Raw genomic sequence first — 14548 nt, 5'->3', positions numbered from 1 at the left:
ACTTTTTACACTTACCCTCGCCTCTGTTCAATGAAACAATGAAAACTTTGCCTCAGAGAACGACCATCTTCTGATGCAGCACTCTTAAAAGCAGCCTCTGCCATGCTTTCTGCAGTCTGTGTCAGACACTAGGAAAATTTAATCAGTCTGATTTATAAATTAATGATCAGCTATAACGTTTGATTTAGTCTTTCTTCCTTGACTAATAGCCTCATTCTACAGAACAAACATGGGAGGCAGTTTACAGTAGATATCATCCTGTTGGTAGAATGCCTTTAAAACTCAGAAGAAGCTTTATATATATATAACTATATATAGATATATATATATTTGACAGTTTTTTCTTAAGGTTTCCTTAATGACATGACATCACAGCTCTTTTAGCCGCATCATGTGCAAATATTTCAGGTTTTCTGAATTTATCTGGAAAATTTTTGTTGTGCTTTTTTCCAAATTCACATTTTATTACAGTTTGATGTGATGTGATTAAAAATGCATAGTACAGTGGAGGATGTTGTTTAAAACCTAACATCAACCAGCCATCTTCATTTGTGGATATTTGTTGGAGAAAAAATTTCTGCAAGGGTTTTAAAAGTTCTGATGATTGACCTGGATGTTTATGGCTATTGTCCCAGTGCAGAACCAAATGAATAATAGTGGTACCCTCTAAAACACAATGGTATGGGTCTCTGGCAGATGTTCTATGATGTCAGAAAAGGTTGACGGTTTCAGCTAGAATCTGTCTGGAGGTTGTTAATCCAACACTGGATCTAAGGAACAGCTCTGCCCTCCTTACTTAGAGTTAACACCGACTTACAGACACAATAATCAAATATAAGCGTTTATTTTATCTACAAGTGGAAGCTATCGTACAGTTTATTCTTTCTTCTTGGCTGTCAAATCATACAGATGCACAGGGCATGCGTGCAGCAATCATCATCATTAGTACAGAGACTGTGCCACGAGACAAATACTTTATAGGAAATATATTACAGATGAATACACGGGTACCTCGGTACAAAGAGTAATGGTGTTGAGAAGTTGAACAGGATTTACAGGAAAGAGTTAAAGGTAGAGGAAGAGGTAATGGACCCTGCTCAAGACCATTCCAATAGATGAAGAGTGAAATGTTGCGTTTACAGAAAAGGCTTGAAGCAGAAACTGTTCTCCCCCGTTTAAGGCTGTGGTAACAAAAAAAAAAGTCCTTTTGCCCTTCCCCAAACCAATTAGCTGTAAAGCTTACATAACGTGCCATGTACAACGATAGCCATTTCTAACTCGCTCAAATCAGAAAAATGTGAAGGCGTTTAAAGGTGGAGAAAGTGCGTTTAACTGAAGCTCTTCATTCAAAAGTAAGTTTATCATTCGTGTGGTAAATTACCGAGAGCATCGAGTCGGTTCCCCTGAAAGCCATTTTATTTATTGGCAACCTGCACTAGCATCTAACTGCACATCTTCTTGTGCCGTTTGTACTATCCAAAACTAACCCAGCAATGGAGTGGTTGGCCTGAAACTGTGTAAAAACGGTAGTCACAGCAAAGTCACACAAACGGTAATGGCTCCATGCACATGAATAACGGCAAAAACATGCAAAGACCAGCATAATCTTGCGTCATCACACATTATGACATACTTTTTTTTTTTTTAATATACATACATAACCCATAAATCATTCAACAGATTCAATTTTTACGCTTAAACTATCAATAGATGCATCGTATGAGTATTTTGATGTATCATTTTCCATATTGAGAGCGGCCCACCTTTGCGAGGACCTCTACACTGTTTTATGTGTAAACAGGCCTTTGTAAAAAATCTGCAAGCCTGCATAACTCCTTTCATGTTGTTGGCCAAACATCCGCTTTTTTAAAGCAGAGTATAAATAAGATAACTTCTGAGGACAGAAAATAAAATAAAAAAATCCACAACCATTCTTTTCAGTTTCTTTTGTGAGCAATTGCAAGCTTTTGTTTATCCTCCAACTCCGGTCATCCTCTGTGTGCATGTACAACAAGCTTTAGGGCTTTTTTTTTGTTGTTTGTTTTTACGAAGAACTGAGGCCAGAATCGGACTCGGCGCTGCCGCCGTTGGCCTTGGAGGTAATGCAGGGTGCCATGGAGCAGGGAATGGAGTAGCAGGAGCAGTTGGAGCTCTTCATGGTCTCCTCTGTAATCACTTCCTGCAGGGAGTGTTTCTCTTCTACCTGGAAGATGTTCTGCTGCTCTGCTTGAGCGTCACAGATGCTAGAAAGGAGGAGGAAACAGGACTGCAGTTAGCATCGTGAGTTAGTTTTTCACATTAAAAAAAAGAACCCAAACAAACAAATCTCACACTTTTAAACCAACTCTTCAGAAACTCAAACATACAAATAAAGAATCTGCTGAGAAGCAATATTCTGTGCACGTGCTTCGCTTCCGACGTAATTAATTTTTTCTAAAACATCACCCACGTCTGATCAAAAGAGTGCCAAAAACACAATAACCATCTTGTTTTTCAAACAAAGTAATTTCACACTATTTTTCATGCATCCTCATTAATCCATACGGCAAAATCCGCCGATTGCTGTGCAGCAAGGGAAATGATTGCACTGGTTGCCAGTCTGGCTACAGGAAGGAGTCATCTCTGCCAAGTTCACTTTGTGCTTATCCGTTTACTTTTGGCTCGTTCGCTTTGACAACCTGCACCAGAGCAGATTAAGTCACGTGACTCTTAAAGGTAACCCGCATAAGGAAGCCTGTTTCCAGCTTCATGAACGCAGTCAAGCGAAACAGCTCAGATAGAGTCAGACGATGTTGAACCATAACAAGTGTTACAGAGTTCAAATGAGGGCAGAGGGTTCGAAGAGAATCCAGTGCAATCACCCTTATTGTGAATAAATAAAAGTGTTCCTAAAACAACTACAGGCAGACCATTCCAAGGGCCTCATAGGTGCTGATAATATATCTGTAAGGCTCCAAACATTTTAGTGAGAAATGTGCTGTGACGGCATCCTGCAGCGAGGTGGATAACTGTTCGTAAGAGGCCTTAATGCAGGTGACTTTGGGATCTAGGATGGTGTGTGTGGCTGTTTGTTGTCATTTGGGGCCGTGACACTTGCATAAATGTGCTTTGAGCAAATTTGAATAAAACCAGAAGGAAAAAAAAAAAGTCCTTCAAACAGAAGTCGATGTGTCTCATGCGCTCAACAAGCCATTCGCTCTTGATGCCACTTTCACGTTGACAAAATCTGACGCAATACCAAGCAGAAGCTAAGGAGGCCTTTCAAAGCATTTCCAAAACAATGCACAGGCATAACAGAAACAAAAAGGAAGGGCTCAGCCTCAAAAATGATACACGTGGCAGTTGATAAAAATCCGGCCACTAGAAATGCACAGAAAATGTGACAAGTCAACCGTCTCATGTATCATTCTCAAGGAACATTATGGTGTTCCTGTAGCGTTTGATGAGCAAGATTCATTCAGGTAGCATCTGAGGAGGGGGGCAAAAACAGGGTGTACGGTGAGCAAATTCACAAAACACAGGAACCAGAGAGACATTACAGGAATCAGGAGAACTTGAGTCAAAATATGGCTCCAAGGTTTCACAAATTCTGCAAAGAAGAGGCACAGTTATAACAACAATGATTACATCCGAGGTGTGCAGGGACAGCTGGGTTGCAACAAATGTGCTGAGTTCTGCTTTCTGTGACAGGCTGGGGCAAAGTGCGAACATGGATTTAGAGCGAAGGTCACTCTATGGAGGCGCACTGAAGCGAAACAGCTGGCGAGATTACATAACCGAGAAAAACATGCAGACTCATTTTTACACAGCGGCATGAAAAGGAATGTGGATGGTACCGACAGGCCTGCTTAGGAATGCTGAAAGTAGTCTGCTGGAACAGCAGAGGCTTCAGAAGGAAAACAATATTGCAATCTGCTGTTTGATGAGACCAGTTTGCTCTCAGTAAAGGAGCAGTCAATCGCTCACAAAGCAGCCTTTAAGATGCCAGAACGGGTAACTGAATAGTTATCGACTCTTATCTAGTTATTAACACTCCTCTAAAATCTGATGACTTTGCCTTTCGTTTCCACCAAATGACCTAAGGATAAATAAACCTGATCTCTGGAAATTCAGATAAACATGAGGAAAGTCTAATACATAATCAAATTTGTACAGTTTATGCTACTGCAGACAATACACTGCAGAAATTAGGTAACGGCAATTGATCCAGATATAAATGTTAAGCAGAGCTTTAGCTCTGAGAGCACTTTCGTATCGTCGGATGCAGCAATGGCCTGCATGTGTAAATGTTTGAGGTCGTCTGTGTTGCTGGGGTAAGCACAGACCCACAAACTATAGTCATATCATCATAAAACCATAAAAGGACAGCAAATCTGTTAATCATACACACGAAGAGGAGTCATTTTCATGGCTGAAACCACGGCACACGGGCCGAAATAACACACCGCCAAAATAAGAGCGGCCAGGATTAACTGCAAAATATGACAAGCGTCGGTGCATTCTGCCCCGGATACACAGGTGAATGAAAACAGTTGTAAAGATTATTCTAAACAACAGCTGCTCAGCACAGATAACGTCATAATCACGACAGGCCTTCGATAAAAGCACGCAAAATAAGATAAGAGAATAAATAACACATCCCTGCTCCTGCTCACGTTGAACTTTAACGCTCGATGTACAGATCGTGTTTATAGTCGGCGATGAATGGGTGGATGTTGAATTCGAACCAACCTGTCATAGATGAGGCCATCAATTCCCTGCTCTCTCAGCTTCCTTCTGATTTCATGATCGTTGTTATCGTCTCCCCAGCTGAACACCACCAGGCCTTTAGACTGAGCATCCTCGATGTAGTCCAGGTGCTTCAACAGTTCTTCAGCGTGAGCACTGATTCCCTGCGACAGACCAAGTCCAGCAAATTGAATGGAGGACAGCGGAGTAACCTGACATTCCTTCTGCTCTTTCCCATTTATTTTTGCCATCTTTTGGTCAACAGTTGGTAGGGTTTTAAGCCTTCCCATTCATTTCAGGAGAAGTTAGGACGGCAACACTTCACATTGTTCATGATGAGTTGCAGTAAACGGTATATAAATCACTCACCAGAATATTTTCGCTCTGAGCGAAGCTGACTGCGATTTGAGTGGTCTGGCATCGAATATCCATCAGCTCTGGATATTTCACCGAAATTCCCTGAGTCAGGAAGAGGATTGGGTACTTGTTCTGCTTATTACGCACCCTAAAAGACAAATATACACAGATTTGATAAGCTGCTGAGGGGGACCTATTCATAACCATATCCTGTGGATCTGTCCATCTGTTCACTGGAGGCTCTGATAAGGTACTAAGAATTTAGGCGCAGCCAGTGAAGCTCTAACGTGACTCAACCTAAGATAGAGACAAGTTGCTGCTCTTACATTGTGCAGATGTCCGGGTCGAAACAGGAAAAGACAACGCGTCTTTTCCCACCGTTCTGCAGAACGCACGACAGGACAATGTCGAGGAACGTATTCATGTTGAAATAGGAGGACAAGTTTCCATCCCACGACCCATCCTGCAAATACAAGGCATTAAAAACATCAGCTTATGTTAAAAAGTCTGTTGTTTTTTTCCCTTATAATACTCACTTTCATTTGGCTGATCCATTTCAGCTCAATGTTGAAGCCAACGTGTTCAGGAACGGCTTGGAAAATCTTTGCAGGAACAGCAAAAGATCAGCGTTTTAACGTGACGCGAAAAGTAGCAGCGGGTGAGATTTTAATCAAAGATCATCGTGATAAAGTCATTCACCTGTGGCAGCGAGGGGAACGGCTGATGGTCATCAACCTCATCCTCATCGTCCAGCAGATCTGAACAAAAAGCAGCAGGACGGTTATCTTATAGGACGCCGTCACATTTGTGGTGAATTGCTGGTTAAAGTGTGGCCCTGACAAGAGTTCTTTCACTAATTTTTAAACAGGGAAGGCCTCTTATGTTTGTTCTTTACATGTTTGTCATTTGCACATCTGTGCCACAGTGAGCAGAATCTGGAAGGGTTCTGATTTGATTAGAATCTTGAAAGCAAAGTACCTGCAACATCCTACCCAAGGCATTGAGTTCAAACCTTACACGAAGTATGAATAGTAATGTATGAATTAATGGTACCTAAAGGTACCCTGCTCCATTATTGGGTATTGGAGGAAAACAAGAACCAAAGAGACAAAATGGTGCATACCTTTGTGATCGCTTCCTGTAACCGCAGTGGCATGGGCCAGCTAAAGAAATAGAGCACACGTGTACTTCAATAGAAACATTTTAAAAAAAACTAACAAGTTATTCCATCCGTCTACTCTTTTTCTGGGGTTGCAGTTACAGCTTTGGCCACTGCTATCTAAAGCAATTTCTGTTTGGTGACCTTTAAGCAAGCTGGACAAATATTTATCTTAAAAATTGCATAGAACACATATGATATATATATATATATATATATATATATATATATATATATATATATATATATATATACACATCTGGTGGAGATCCAATTACAATGCAAGCATGAGCACCTACATCTGACCGCGTGGTGTTCTGGATGCAATTACATCCATCGGCATTACCGAAAATATATCCCAGCACAGATACAGGATATCTACCAACAACCGCTTTATATTTAGCTCTTTGCATACCGTACAGGAGAAAACACACAAGTACAGGGATACCTTCAAAAGCTGCAGCTGATCGAAGGTCAGGTCTTTGACGGGGACCTCAATGAGCTCCAGGTTTTTGTCATTTTTCTGTTGGGGCGAAGACGGAATAAATAACTTTACAGGTTCCAGCCACAAAGGTTACGACACGTGACAGCTAAAAACAGACCTTCTTGGTGGAGATACAGCAAGTCAGATCGTGGTAAACGATAGGCACAGCATCCTTAGAGAGATGAACATCGAACTCCACAAAGGCTGCACCCTACAAGTACGGATTAAAGAAAAAAAAAAAGAGAGAGAGAGCGATTTAAACGGTCATGCCGGAGGCAGTATTCCCTCAAAAATGAGTCACCTTTGTGACTTACGTGATTAGCAGCACTTTTGAATGAGGCTATTGTGTTCTCTCGGACTCTGTGGTGTCTGTAAATTACAGAACAAACAAACAAAACAAAAAAAAGGACTTACAAAATTTAAGGTAGATGGACAATGATTTTCATAGCGCTCGACTGCGATGGTTTCCGGAGGTCATGTTGTGAAAATAGGTCCAGGTTAAGATGTAGCCGAAGCCATACGCGTCTTAATTTTTCAAAACTACCGAGAGCAGAGTCAATATCAGACTATGAAATTAATTCTGTGAAAATGTTGCTATTTCCCAACAAGAAGCAAGCGATGCGATACGCCCATGTGTATCATTTTTACTAATAACGCTGATGTTCAGGGGGTGATAGCCTGTGTGACTCACTTGGCTGCCTGGGTGCTGCCTGCTCCCCTGTGACCCACATCCAGAGTACTTCTTTTCTTCCAGTGCTTCATGTACGAGGCGCTCATGTCGCACTGGAACCCCTGGATTGGCCGGATGACCAGGTAATCCACTGGAACGCAACATCCAAGCAGATACGGGCGTAAACGCAATGATTGAAAACGCAGAAAGGTAACGGAGATCTCGAATTGCCCAGCAAGTTGTGAGTCTCGAACCTTTTTTTGCAAACATAATTCCTTCCTAATATAACCAGGAGCACACACACATAAAAATCTCATTAATTGAACTGGTAGAAAATATTACCTCTGACTTTCCCGATAGTTTGCCTGGAGTTTCGTCCCATTATGGGAAGGGTAACTACTCCGGAGTCCTTGCCACTCTCACAAAATGAGGAGGAGAGGAGGCAGGCTGTCCCCACATGTCCTGGGTGGACGTCACCTTGAACTACATGCTCACTCAGATCCTCCTGGAAACAAAGATACGATTAGTAAATAACTGACGAAACGTATCAAGACGTAGTCATGAATATATGTTGTGTTGACGTACTGTGCACAGATTTATGAAAGGTGGAATTACCTCAAAGAACTCAAAGGTGAGCTCCAGGTTGTCGGGGTCCATTGTGTGGATGCTGTACTCAGTCCACCGGAAAGGATCCAGGGCGTAGCCGCACTCCGGCTGCGAGTGGCGTGACTTGTAGCCATTGGCACTGATCATACTGATTTCCAGAGTGGTGGTCGTTTTGAGCAAGGCTGAAGGACTGAGCTCATCTTCCTCCACCTTGTCCTCCTCCTCGTCCTCGTCCTCCTCTTCAAAGCCCACTAATGTAAGCTTGATCCTGTGCGTTAGAAATGTGGAAGTAAGTTTCATTTATTGTAACTAAGCTGTAGCGACGCATCTCGTGCTGCTTTCACGTTGCATCATCCACACCTGAATCGAGACTTCTTGAATTTCTTCTTTGTAATGGACACCGGAGACATCTTAGAATAGTGCAGGCGCAGGCGAATTTCCGTCTGGCATGTCAGCCACCCTGAGTCAACACAGTTCATCCCATCTATAGAAAAAGAGGACGGGATGAGATTAGGCCGCGCGTCGACTTTGTCTGTCATGAATGCCGACTGCACAGCGCCCGACAATAGCAGGGAGGAGGCTACACTTTTGTTCGGTTATAATGAGTGACCTCAAAACCTGGGCAGTGCAAAGCAGAGCGAGCGTCTGGAACACTGGCGAATACAGTACTGAAGCATTTCTGTATCCCAGGGATTTGACATACTTTAAACCTAATTAAAACTGTGTCGGTTATTCAGTCGGGGGCTTTATATTTGTTTTATTTCAATCCAACTTACTGTGAATTCCAAACTGTCCGTCGTCAATATTCTGCTGGGATGCTGCAATCAAATAAAGGAGCTTTAGAAATGGAACAAAACACCTCTACAACACAGAAGTTGGGAGCCAACCAGAGATCAAACCAGAGCACTTCAACGAGTTCAATGAAAACTTGCGTTGATATTAGTTGGATAAGACCTCTTTGAAAGCAAGAAGTCGAATGTAAGCCTGTGTTGGTTTGCTCTGACTAGCCTCAACTTCAAGAAAACGTTTACTATCCAGCATAGCATTGGGATTACTTTAGCAGCATCTTAGCTTAGCATTTACAAGAGTTTAAAAAAAAAAAACTAACAAAACAAGGACTTGGTGATGAGCTGTGATAAAGCTCAAGCACGGCACATTAATAAAGATTACAGCTCATAGCATCTAATGCACTGCAGCGTTTCCTCAGTGGCTATAAATCAGTTCAGCAATCGCTCTGAAGGCTTCTTTCCAAAAGCGTACGCATAATGGCGGAAAGAAGCGAGGATCTCAGAGGGTTGCCAGTAAATTACAGAACAGGACGAGGAAACACTGCAGGCTTCTGAGAATATCAGCTGCTCAAAAACAACAAACCGTCCTCAATGGGATAAGTTAGAACGGACTCTACGGCTAAGAGGGGGTATGGGAGGCTTGAGTGTGACAAACCCAAACCGTGCACTGATTTTTGTTGGTCTATACCTGTGGGGCTCATCGTGCGGGGGCGATGATGGGTCTCCCACATATTGACTATCACCTGACAGGGACCACCTGCATTCTGCAATTCCAATGTTGGGTACAATGTTAGGCTTTTCAAATCAGAGATATGGAGCTAACGTTCAGTCTGGTCCCCAAAAGGCGTCTTTTGAACCAGAGGGTGAGAAAGGAATTAAGAGTTGGTATAGTCACCAATCCCCCAGCTAGGATAGTCAGCCATCATGGGTTGAAATCTGAAAAGTTGATTTGTTAGTGAAGGGAGAAAAAAAAAGAAAAAAAAGAAACGAAATCCTGGTAACTTGAGCAGCAATGGTGCATGTACACAGCAATTCATTTTCAGCCATCCATCTCAAAATCTTATCAAATACCCAGCATTAGTCAAATCTGCAACGACTAAAGAAATCCAGTTTAGCGGGCGCCACTTCAGTTCACACAGTCTTTATGACCTACTAAACAATAAGGGCTCACCATAAAACAGAGCAACGGAACACAAACACTTGAGGAAATCCAGTCAAAACAAGCTGACTGTAACGCTACGTGAGCTCTATTCACTGGAGAAGAAAAACAAAACGCCACACCCTGATTCAAACTACACAAAGTCACCAGAAACTGCAGCCTTCCATTTTCTTTCTCCCTCAGTGAAAAATAACCCCAGGTTTCACCCCATGGTGAAAGAGGGCTTAACAGAGGCTGGGTAAAGGCACACGTGATAGATTATAGAGCAAACCAGCAGAGCCGTTTGCTTGTGGCAGGATATTCCACAGCACTGATCCAAGGCTGTTTCTGTTCACACTTGGAATTAACCGTGTCTCAAGCACAGGACGGCTCTAAGCACTCACGCTCACACAGCCTTCTTTAGGAAGCATCACAAGTGACCTCTTTGGATTTAATCTCACTTCCCTCCTCTGTCAGCATAGAAACCTGCACAGGAACCTGACACAAACAGACAGAGTCAGCAGTTTCCACAAAATCCACTTCAACGCCTCCGTCAACAGTCAAACATTTAACATCGCTGCGGGCCCGACTAACCCAGACTAATATCTGTTTTTTGACAAAGAAGTCAATACGTTATGTAATGAGGTTACATGAGGGAGAAGAACAATAAGCAGCATAGACTGTGGGAGCGCTGTGTGACTGCGTCTCTGCTGTCTTCATTCTGGACCAGAACACACCAGGTAGCGTTCAGTAAACTGCAAAAAGTAACAACACTTGCTGTCCGTTAATGTGCAACCCCCCCCCCCCCCCCCGCTGCTCCTTATGCGGTCTGATCATTCAGATCTCAGTGAGTCTTGGGTGCATTCACACATGAACTCAGAGCTTTCCACTCGCCACTTATTAAGACACTTGCTACCAAGTGTGAACAGAGCCTTTATGAGCAAATAATGATGCAAAGATGGTAAATGGACTTGTACTTGTATAGCGCTTTTCTAGTCTAACTGACCACTCAAAGCACTTGAGATCTTGAGAATGTTCTCAGCGGACACTGCAGTGACTAGATCGCACCAATTTTGATCCACAGAATTCAAGGGAAACCATAGTTTTTGGTGACTTTGAGCAAAGACAGAAAAAAGACAAACAAAAGAAAGTATCTTCTCTCTCTGATGAGCTGCAAAAGGACATGCATTAGTTCATGAGGTCACAATACGTGCAATGATACTCAGAGTCAGCCAAAGGCAAACTAAAAGGACTATACAAACAAATTCAATGACAATAATCCCCACTTTGATGACTGGGCTACAGCATCACAAGCAGATATTTTGCAATAAGAAAACTAATCAGGTCTGGCTTTACAAGTTTACAGAAAAGAGACTCACCTTTGACTCCAGAAAGAAGCCTTTGAAATACCGATACTTGGAAGCAACATCTCTAGGTACAGTGGTTGTCACAGTCCATGTGTGTCTGCCATTAAAGCACAAAACATTTATTAGAATCAAAGAAAGATACCTATTCACAGCAAGAGACAGTCATTACAACAGTTTGAAATTAATCTGGATATGTGAGAGGGATTGCAAAATATAAAGTTTCACGCACCCATCATCACCAAGAGAATGTAAGATAACAGCTTTTTGATAGTTCCAGCTTCCCAGGGCTTCACAGCTACCAACCACTGCTATCACCTCACCTGCGATCAGTCAATGTAACATTTCACCTGTTGATGCTTTGACAGTAAATTAAAGAACAACTGGCAATGGCAAATACAGCCCTTTAAACATTTAAACCATGTGTTTGAGTGGGTTTTTTTATATGTATGTGAAAACCAAGGTGCACAAGTGTTAATACTGGTTTCCCTTCCCTTTACCCGGTGCTTAATCTGAAATGTGTGAGAACAGAAAACAATATTGGTCCATTGATGCGAGCTTTACAGATTACAATGTGTTTCAAGTTACGAAATCATCTATTAGGGAGAAATACAGACTATATCAACACAACACATGGGGAGCTTTCGAATTAATTAGACCTAAGTTCGCGTCTATGTGACTTTGCCGTTAGCTTCAAGTCAAATTTAAGATGACACATACCTGGAGATGTTTCTCCCCTGATAGCCAAGGTCACCTGAGTGGTCTCCATAGTTGACAACGGCATTCACAAATACCGACGGTGCAAGCTGTAAGACATCCGGTTTTAAATTAAGTCTTCCTCTACATACATCCTATCGGTAATATTATATACGCTGTGCAGAGATGTGCAGTAAAACTAGGTGGCAACAGTGGCACATGTGGCTGCTGCAGACTGACGCTGAACTCATAATAACATCACGTGCAAAAACGTCAACGGTAGCCGACTCGTGTCACAGCTAGCTTACAGCTAGCTTACAGCCAGCCGGCAAACCGCGCGGCTATTTAAGAGCGTGCGTTGTTTGTAGGGCTAATTCAGTGCAAGACACGTAAAATTAAAAACTATTCCATACCTTATTAAATTTCACAGTCCTCTGTTGGCTATTGGCACTCTCGGAGACTGAAATTCACAGCAAACCCAGTTCGTCTATCCGGCCGAGAGGCACTTGACTGAACTGCAGTGTAACAGACCAGCCGGTTCAAAAACAGCCATAGTCGTTTAGTTCATCAAGCGATATTAGCATTGGCCTAAAGTGACATAATATGTTACAACTGCAGATGTAGCCCCAAGCGACAATTTAAAAAGGATTCAAAGCCCCATCAAAACGTTAAACCGCCTATACGTGGAGCACACAACTCGGACAAAGATTCACCGCCGGTCGCTTAACTGTTCAAATAATCATCCTGGTAGTAAGTCAAGGATATATACTGTAAAGAAGAACTTCCTGTAAATACTTTCAAAGTAAAACGTTAATTAAGCCAATATTAGTATTGCATAATAGTATTGCACAAAAAAAAGGATTTTGAAAGAAAACAGTTTGAAAAATAACACACACACTTTATTGTATAAATATACATGTACCAAATAAAACTAGATGATACTGAGCCAGTCAACAATGTCAATTACCCATGCAAAAACAACTGACACGAAATATGTAACATGAGGACTGCATCCTTTTTTAATGGCCAGCAGGCGTTAACGCCACCAGAAAAGTCAGTATATAATCAGTGAAAAGATTCTATCTTTAGGTTAATTAGTTTAAAACTAACCTTAGTAAACATTTTCTGGGTTTAAGGCCCTGATGACAAAGTCTTCAAAAATAAAGATCAGACCATTAAAATCAGATGTATTGTCATGCATACATGCATGCACATGAAATCTATCCTCTGTTTTTAATCCATCCAGGTTATGGGGGTACAGTGGGGGTACAGTGCCTTGCTCAAGGGTACCTCGGTCGTGACAAGGTGGACTGACACCCCTCCAGCCCCTGTCAGTTTCACCAATCTTTTTGAGTGAAACTGGCAAACTGAGCCAATTGTTCATTTAAACAATTCAGTGTGAAAATAAACCATCAAAGTTATCAAGTGGATCAACTGCCCACTCATATCAGATGGTTCTAAAAGAGCCAAGCTGACGATAGCCAAACTGCTAAACTCGTCAAACAAGCAAACAGGTGGTTACCTCCGTCTATCTTATAAAACAGGCATTTTGTGATTGCAACATGTAAAAAGGGTATAGAGTTAAATGAGAAACACGCAGAGCATCTTAAGACAGAAACAGACAGGAGACTCTATAGAGTATGACAGTTTTTCGTATAGACTTCCAAACAAAATCATCCACTTGTAAATTACACTCATACATACATAACTTTATTTTGAGAGCATCATTTACATAGTTCACGTTGTGTACAAGCTTCCGCAGGCAACTTGATGAACTGGTTCATACCGCCCTGCACCGGATCCGTGGCGAGCCAACTGTGCTGCATTTAAGTTCCTTCGAAAACGGTACGATTGCAAGCTAATCAAAATAAGTCCGTAGTCTGACGACAAATCAGTTGTAAAATTGGAACCTTTTTCAAGTGAGGTACAATGTTGTCACTGTTTAGAAATGCATTTACACACATTCTTTCGCAAAAAGATAGAAAATTATGTTTACGTAAGAATGACTACACACGGAAACAGACTGTCTTGAAATGAACGAGGTGTTGTCAACGCGGCATCAGCTGGCTTTGTTTTGTTTGCTGTCCATATGTTGAATCTCTTCCTAAAAGTACACTGGTAGAATTGACGAAGGTAATTTTCTGTATGTAACGTGACAAGGCAACATATCGTTTGTAGGAATTGATTTTTCTTCGCATTTTCTATGAATATATGACTTGTTTTGAATATTGGGGGTGTTGGTCCGACGTTCAGTGGGAGGAAATGTTTTGCACAGTGACGTCATGAACACTGTACCCTTGACTTTGATCGAAAACACCAGTGTTGGCGATATTTTTCCAAAACACAAATGTACTAAAAAAAAGAAGTGGCACGTGGAAGTGGAAAGACTCTAGCGTATAATTGCATACCGACATACCGACAAATATATGATAAGGCAACCCTGTCTTTTCACCTCCCAAGAAAGAGTACACGTTATCTTTTTATCGGACACGTGGACATGTTGTCTTTTTATCCTAACTGGCCTCTGAGGCTCACGTGCACAGAAGGGATTTGCCATG

The 14548-nt window shown here is 41.9% G+C and overlaps 1 protein-coding gene across 1 annotated transcript; it reads right to left on the bottom strand.

The window, feature by feature from the left end:
- Window positions 1–961: 961 nt before the first annotated feature.
- Window positions 962–12723, bottom strand: gpcpd1 (glycerophosphocholine phosphodiesterase 1). Its single transcript, XM_072362335.1, has 20 exons — window positions 12404–12723; window positions 12015–12100; window positions 11527–11617; window positions 11310–11394; window positions 9481–9556; window positions 8781–8822; window positions 8365–8488; window positions 8014–8272; window positions 7741–7903; window positions 7420–7549; window positions 7043–7097; window positions 6847–6939; window positions 6693–6767; window positions 6209–6248; window positions 5785–5843; window positions 5622–5687; window positions 5412–5548; window positions 5098–5233; window positions 4732–4892; window positions 962–2243 (listed from the first exon to the last, which is right to left on the bottom strand). The coding sequence occupies exons 2-20, from the start codon at window positions 12076–12078 to the stop codon at window positions 2045–2047; spliced, it is 2055 nt and encodes a 684-aa protein (XP_072218436.1). The 5' UTR covers window positions 12079–12100; window positions 12404–12723; the 3' UTR covers window positions 962–2044.
- Between the last annotated feature and the right edge of the window lie 1825 nt (window positions 12724–14548).

This window comes from Leuresthes tenuis, unplaced genomic scaffold (assembly GCF_036924035.1).
Source record: "Leuresthes tenuis unplaced genomic scaffold, fLeuTen1.0.hap1 SCAF_13, whole genome shotgun sequence".
In the NCBI taxonomy this organism is placed as follows: domain Eukaryota; kingdom Metazoa; phylum Chordata; class Actinopteri; order Atheriniformes; family Atherinopsidae; genus Leuresthes; species Leuresthes tenuis.
The sequence above is the reverse complement of the archived record's forward strand: the minus strand, read 5'-3'. Positions and strand labels throughout refer to the sequence as shown.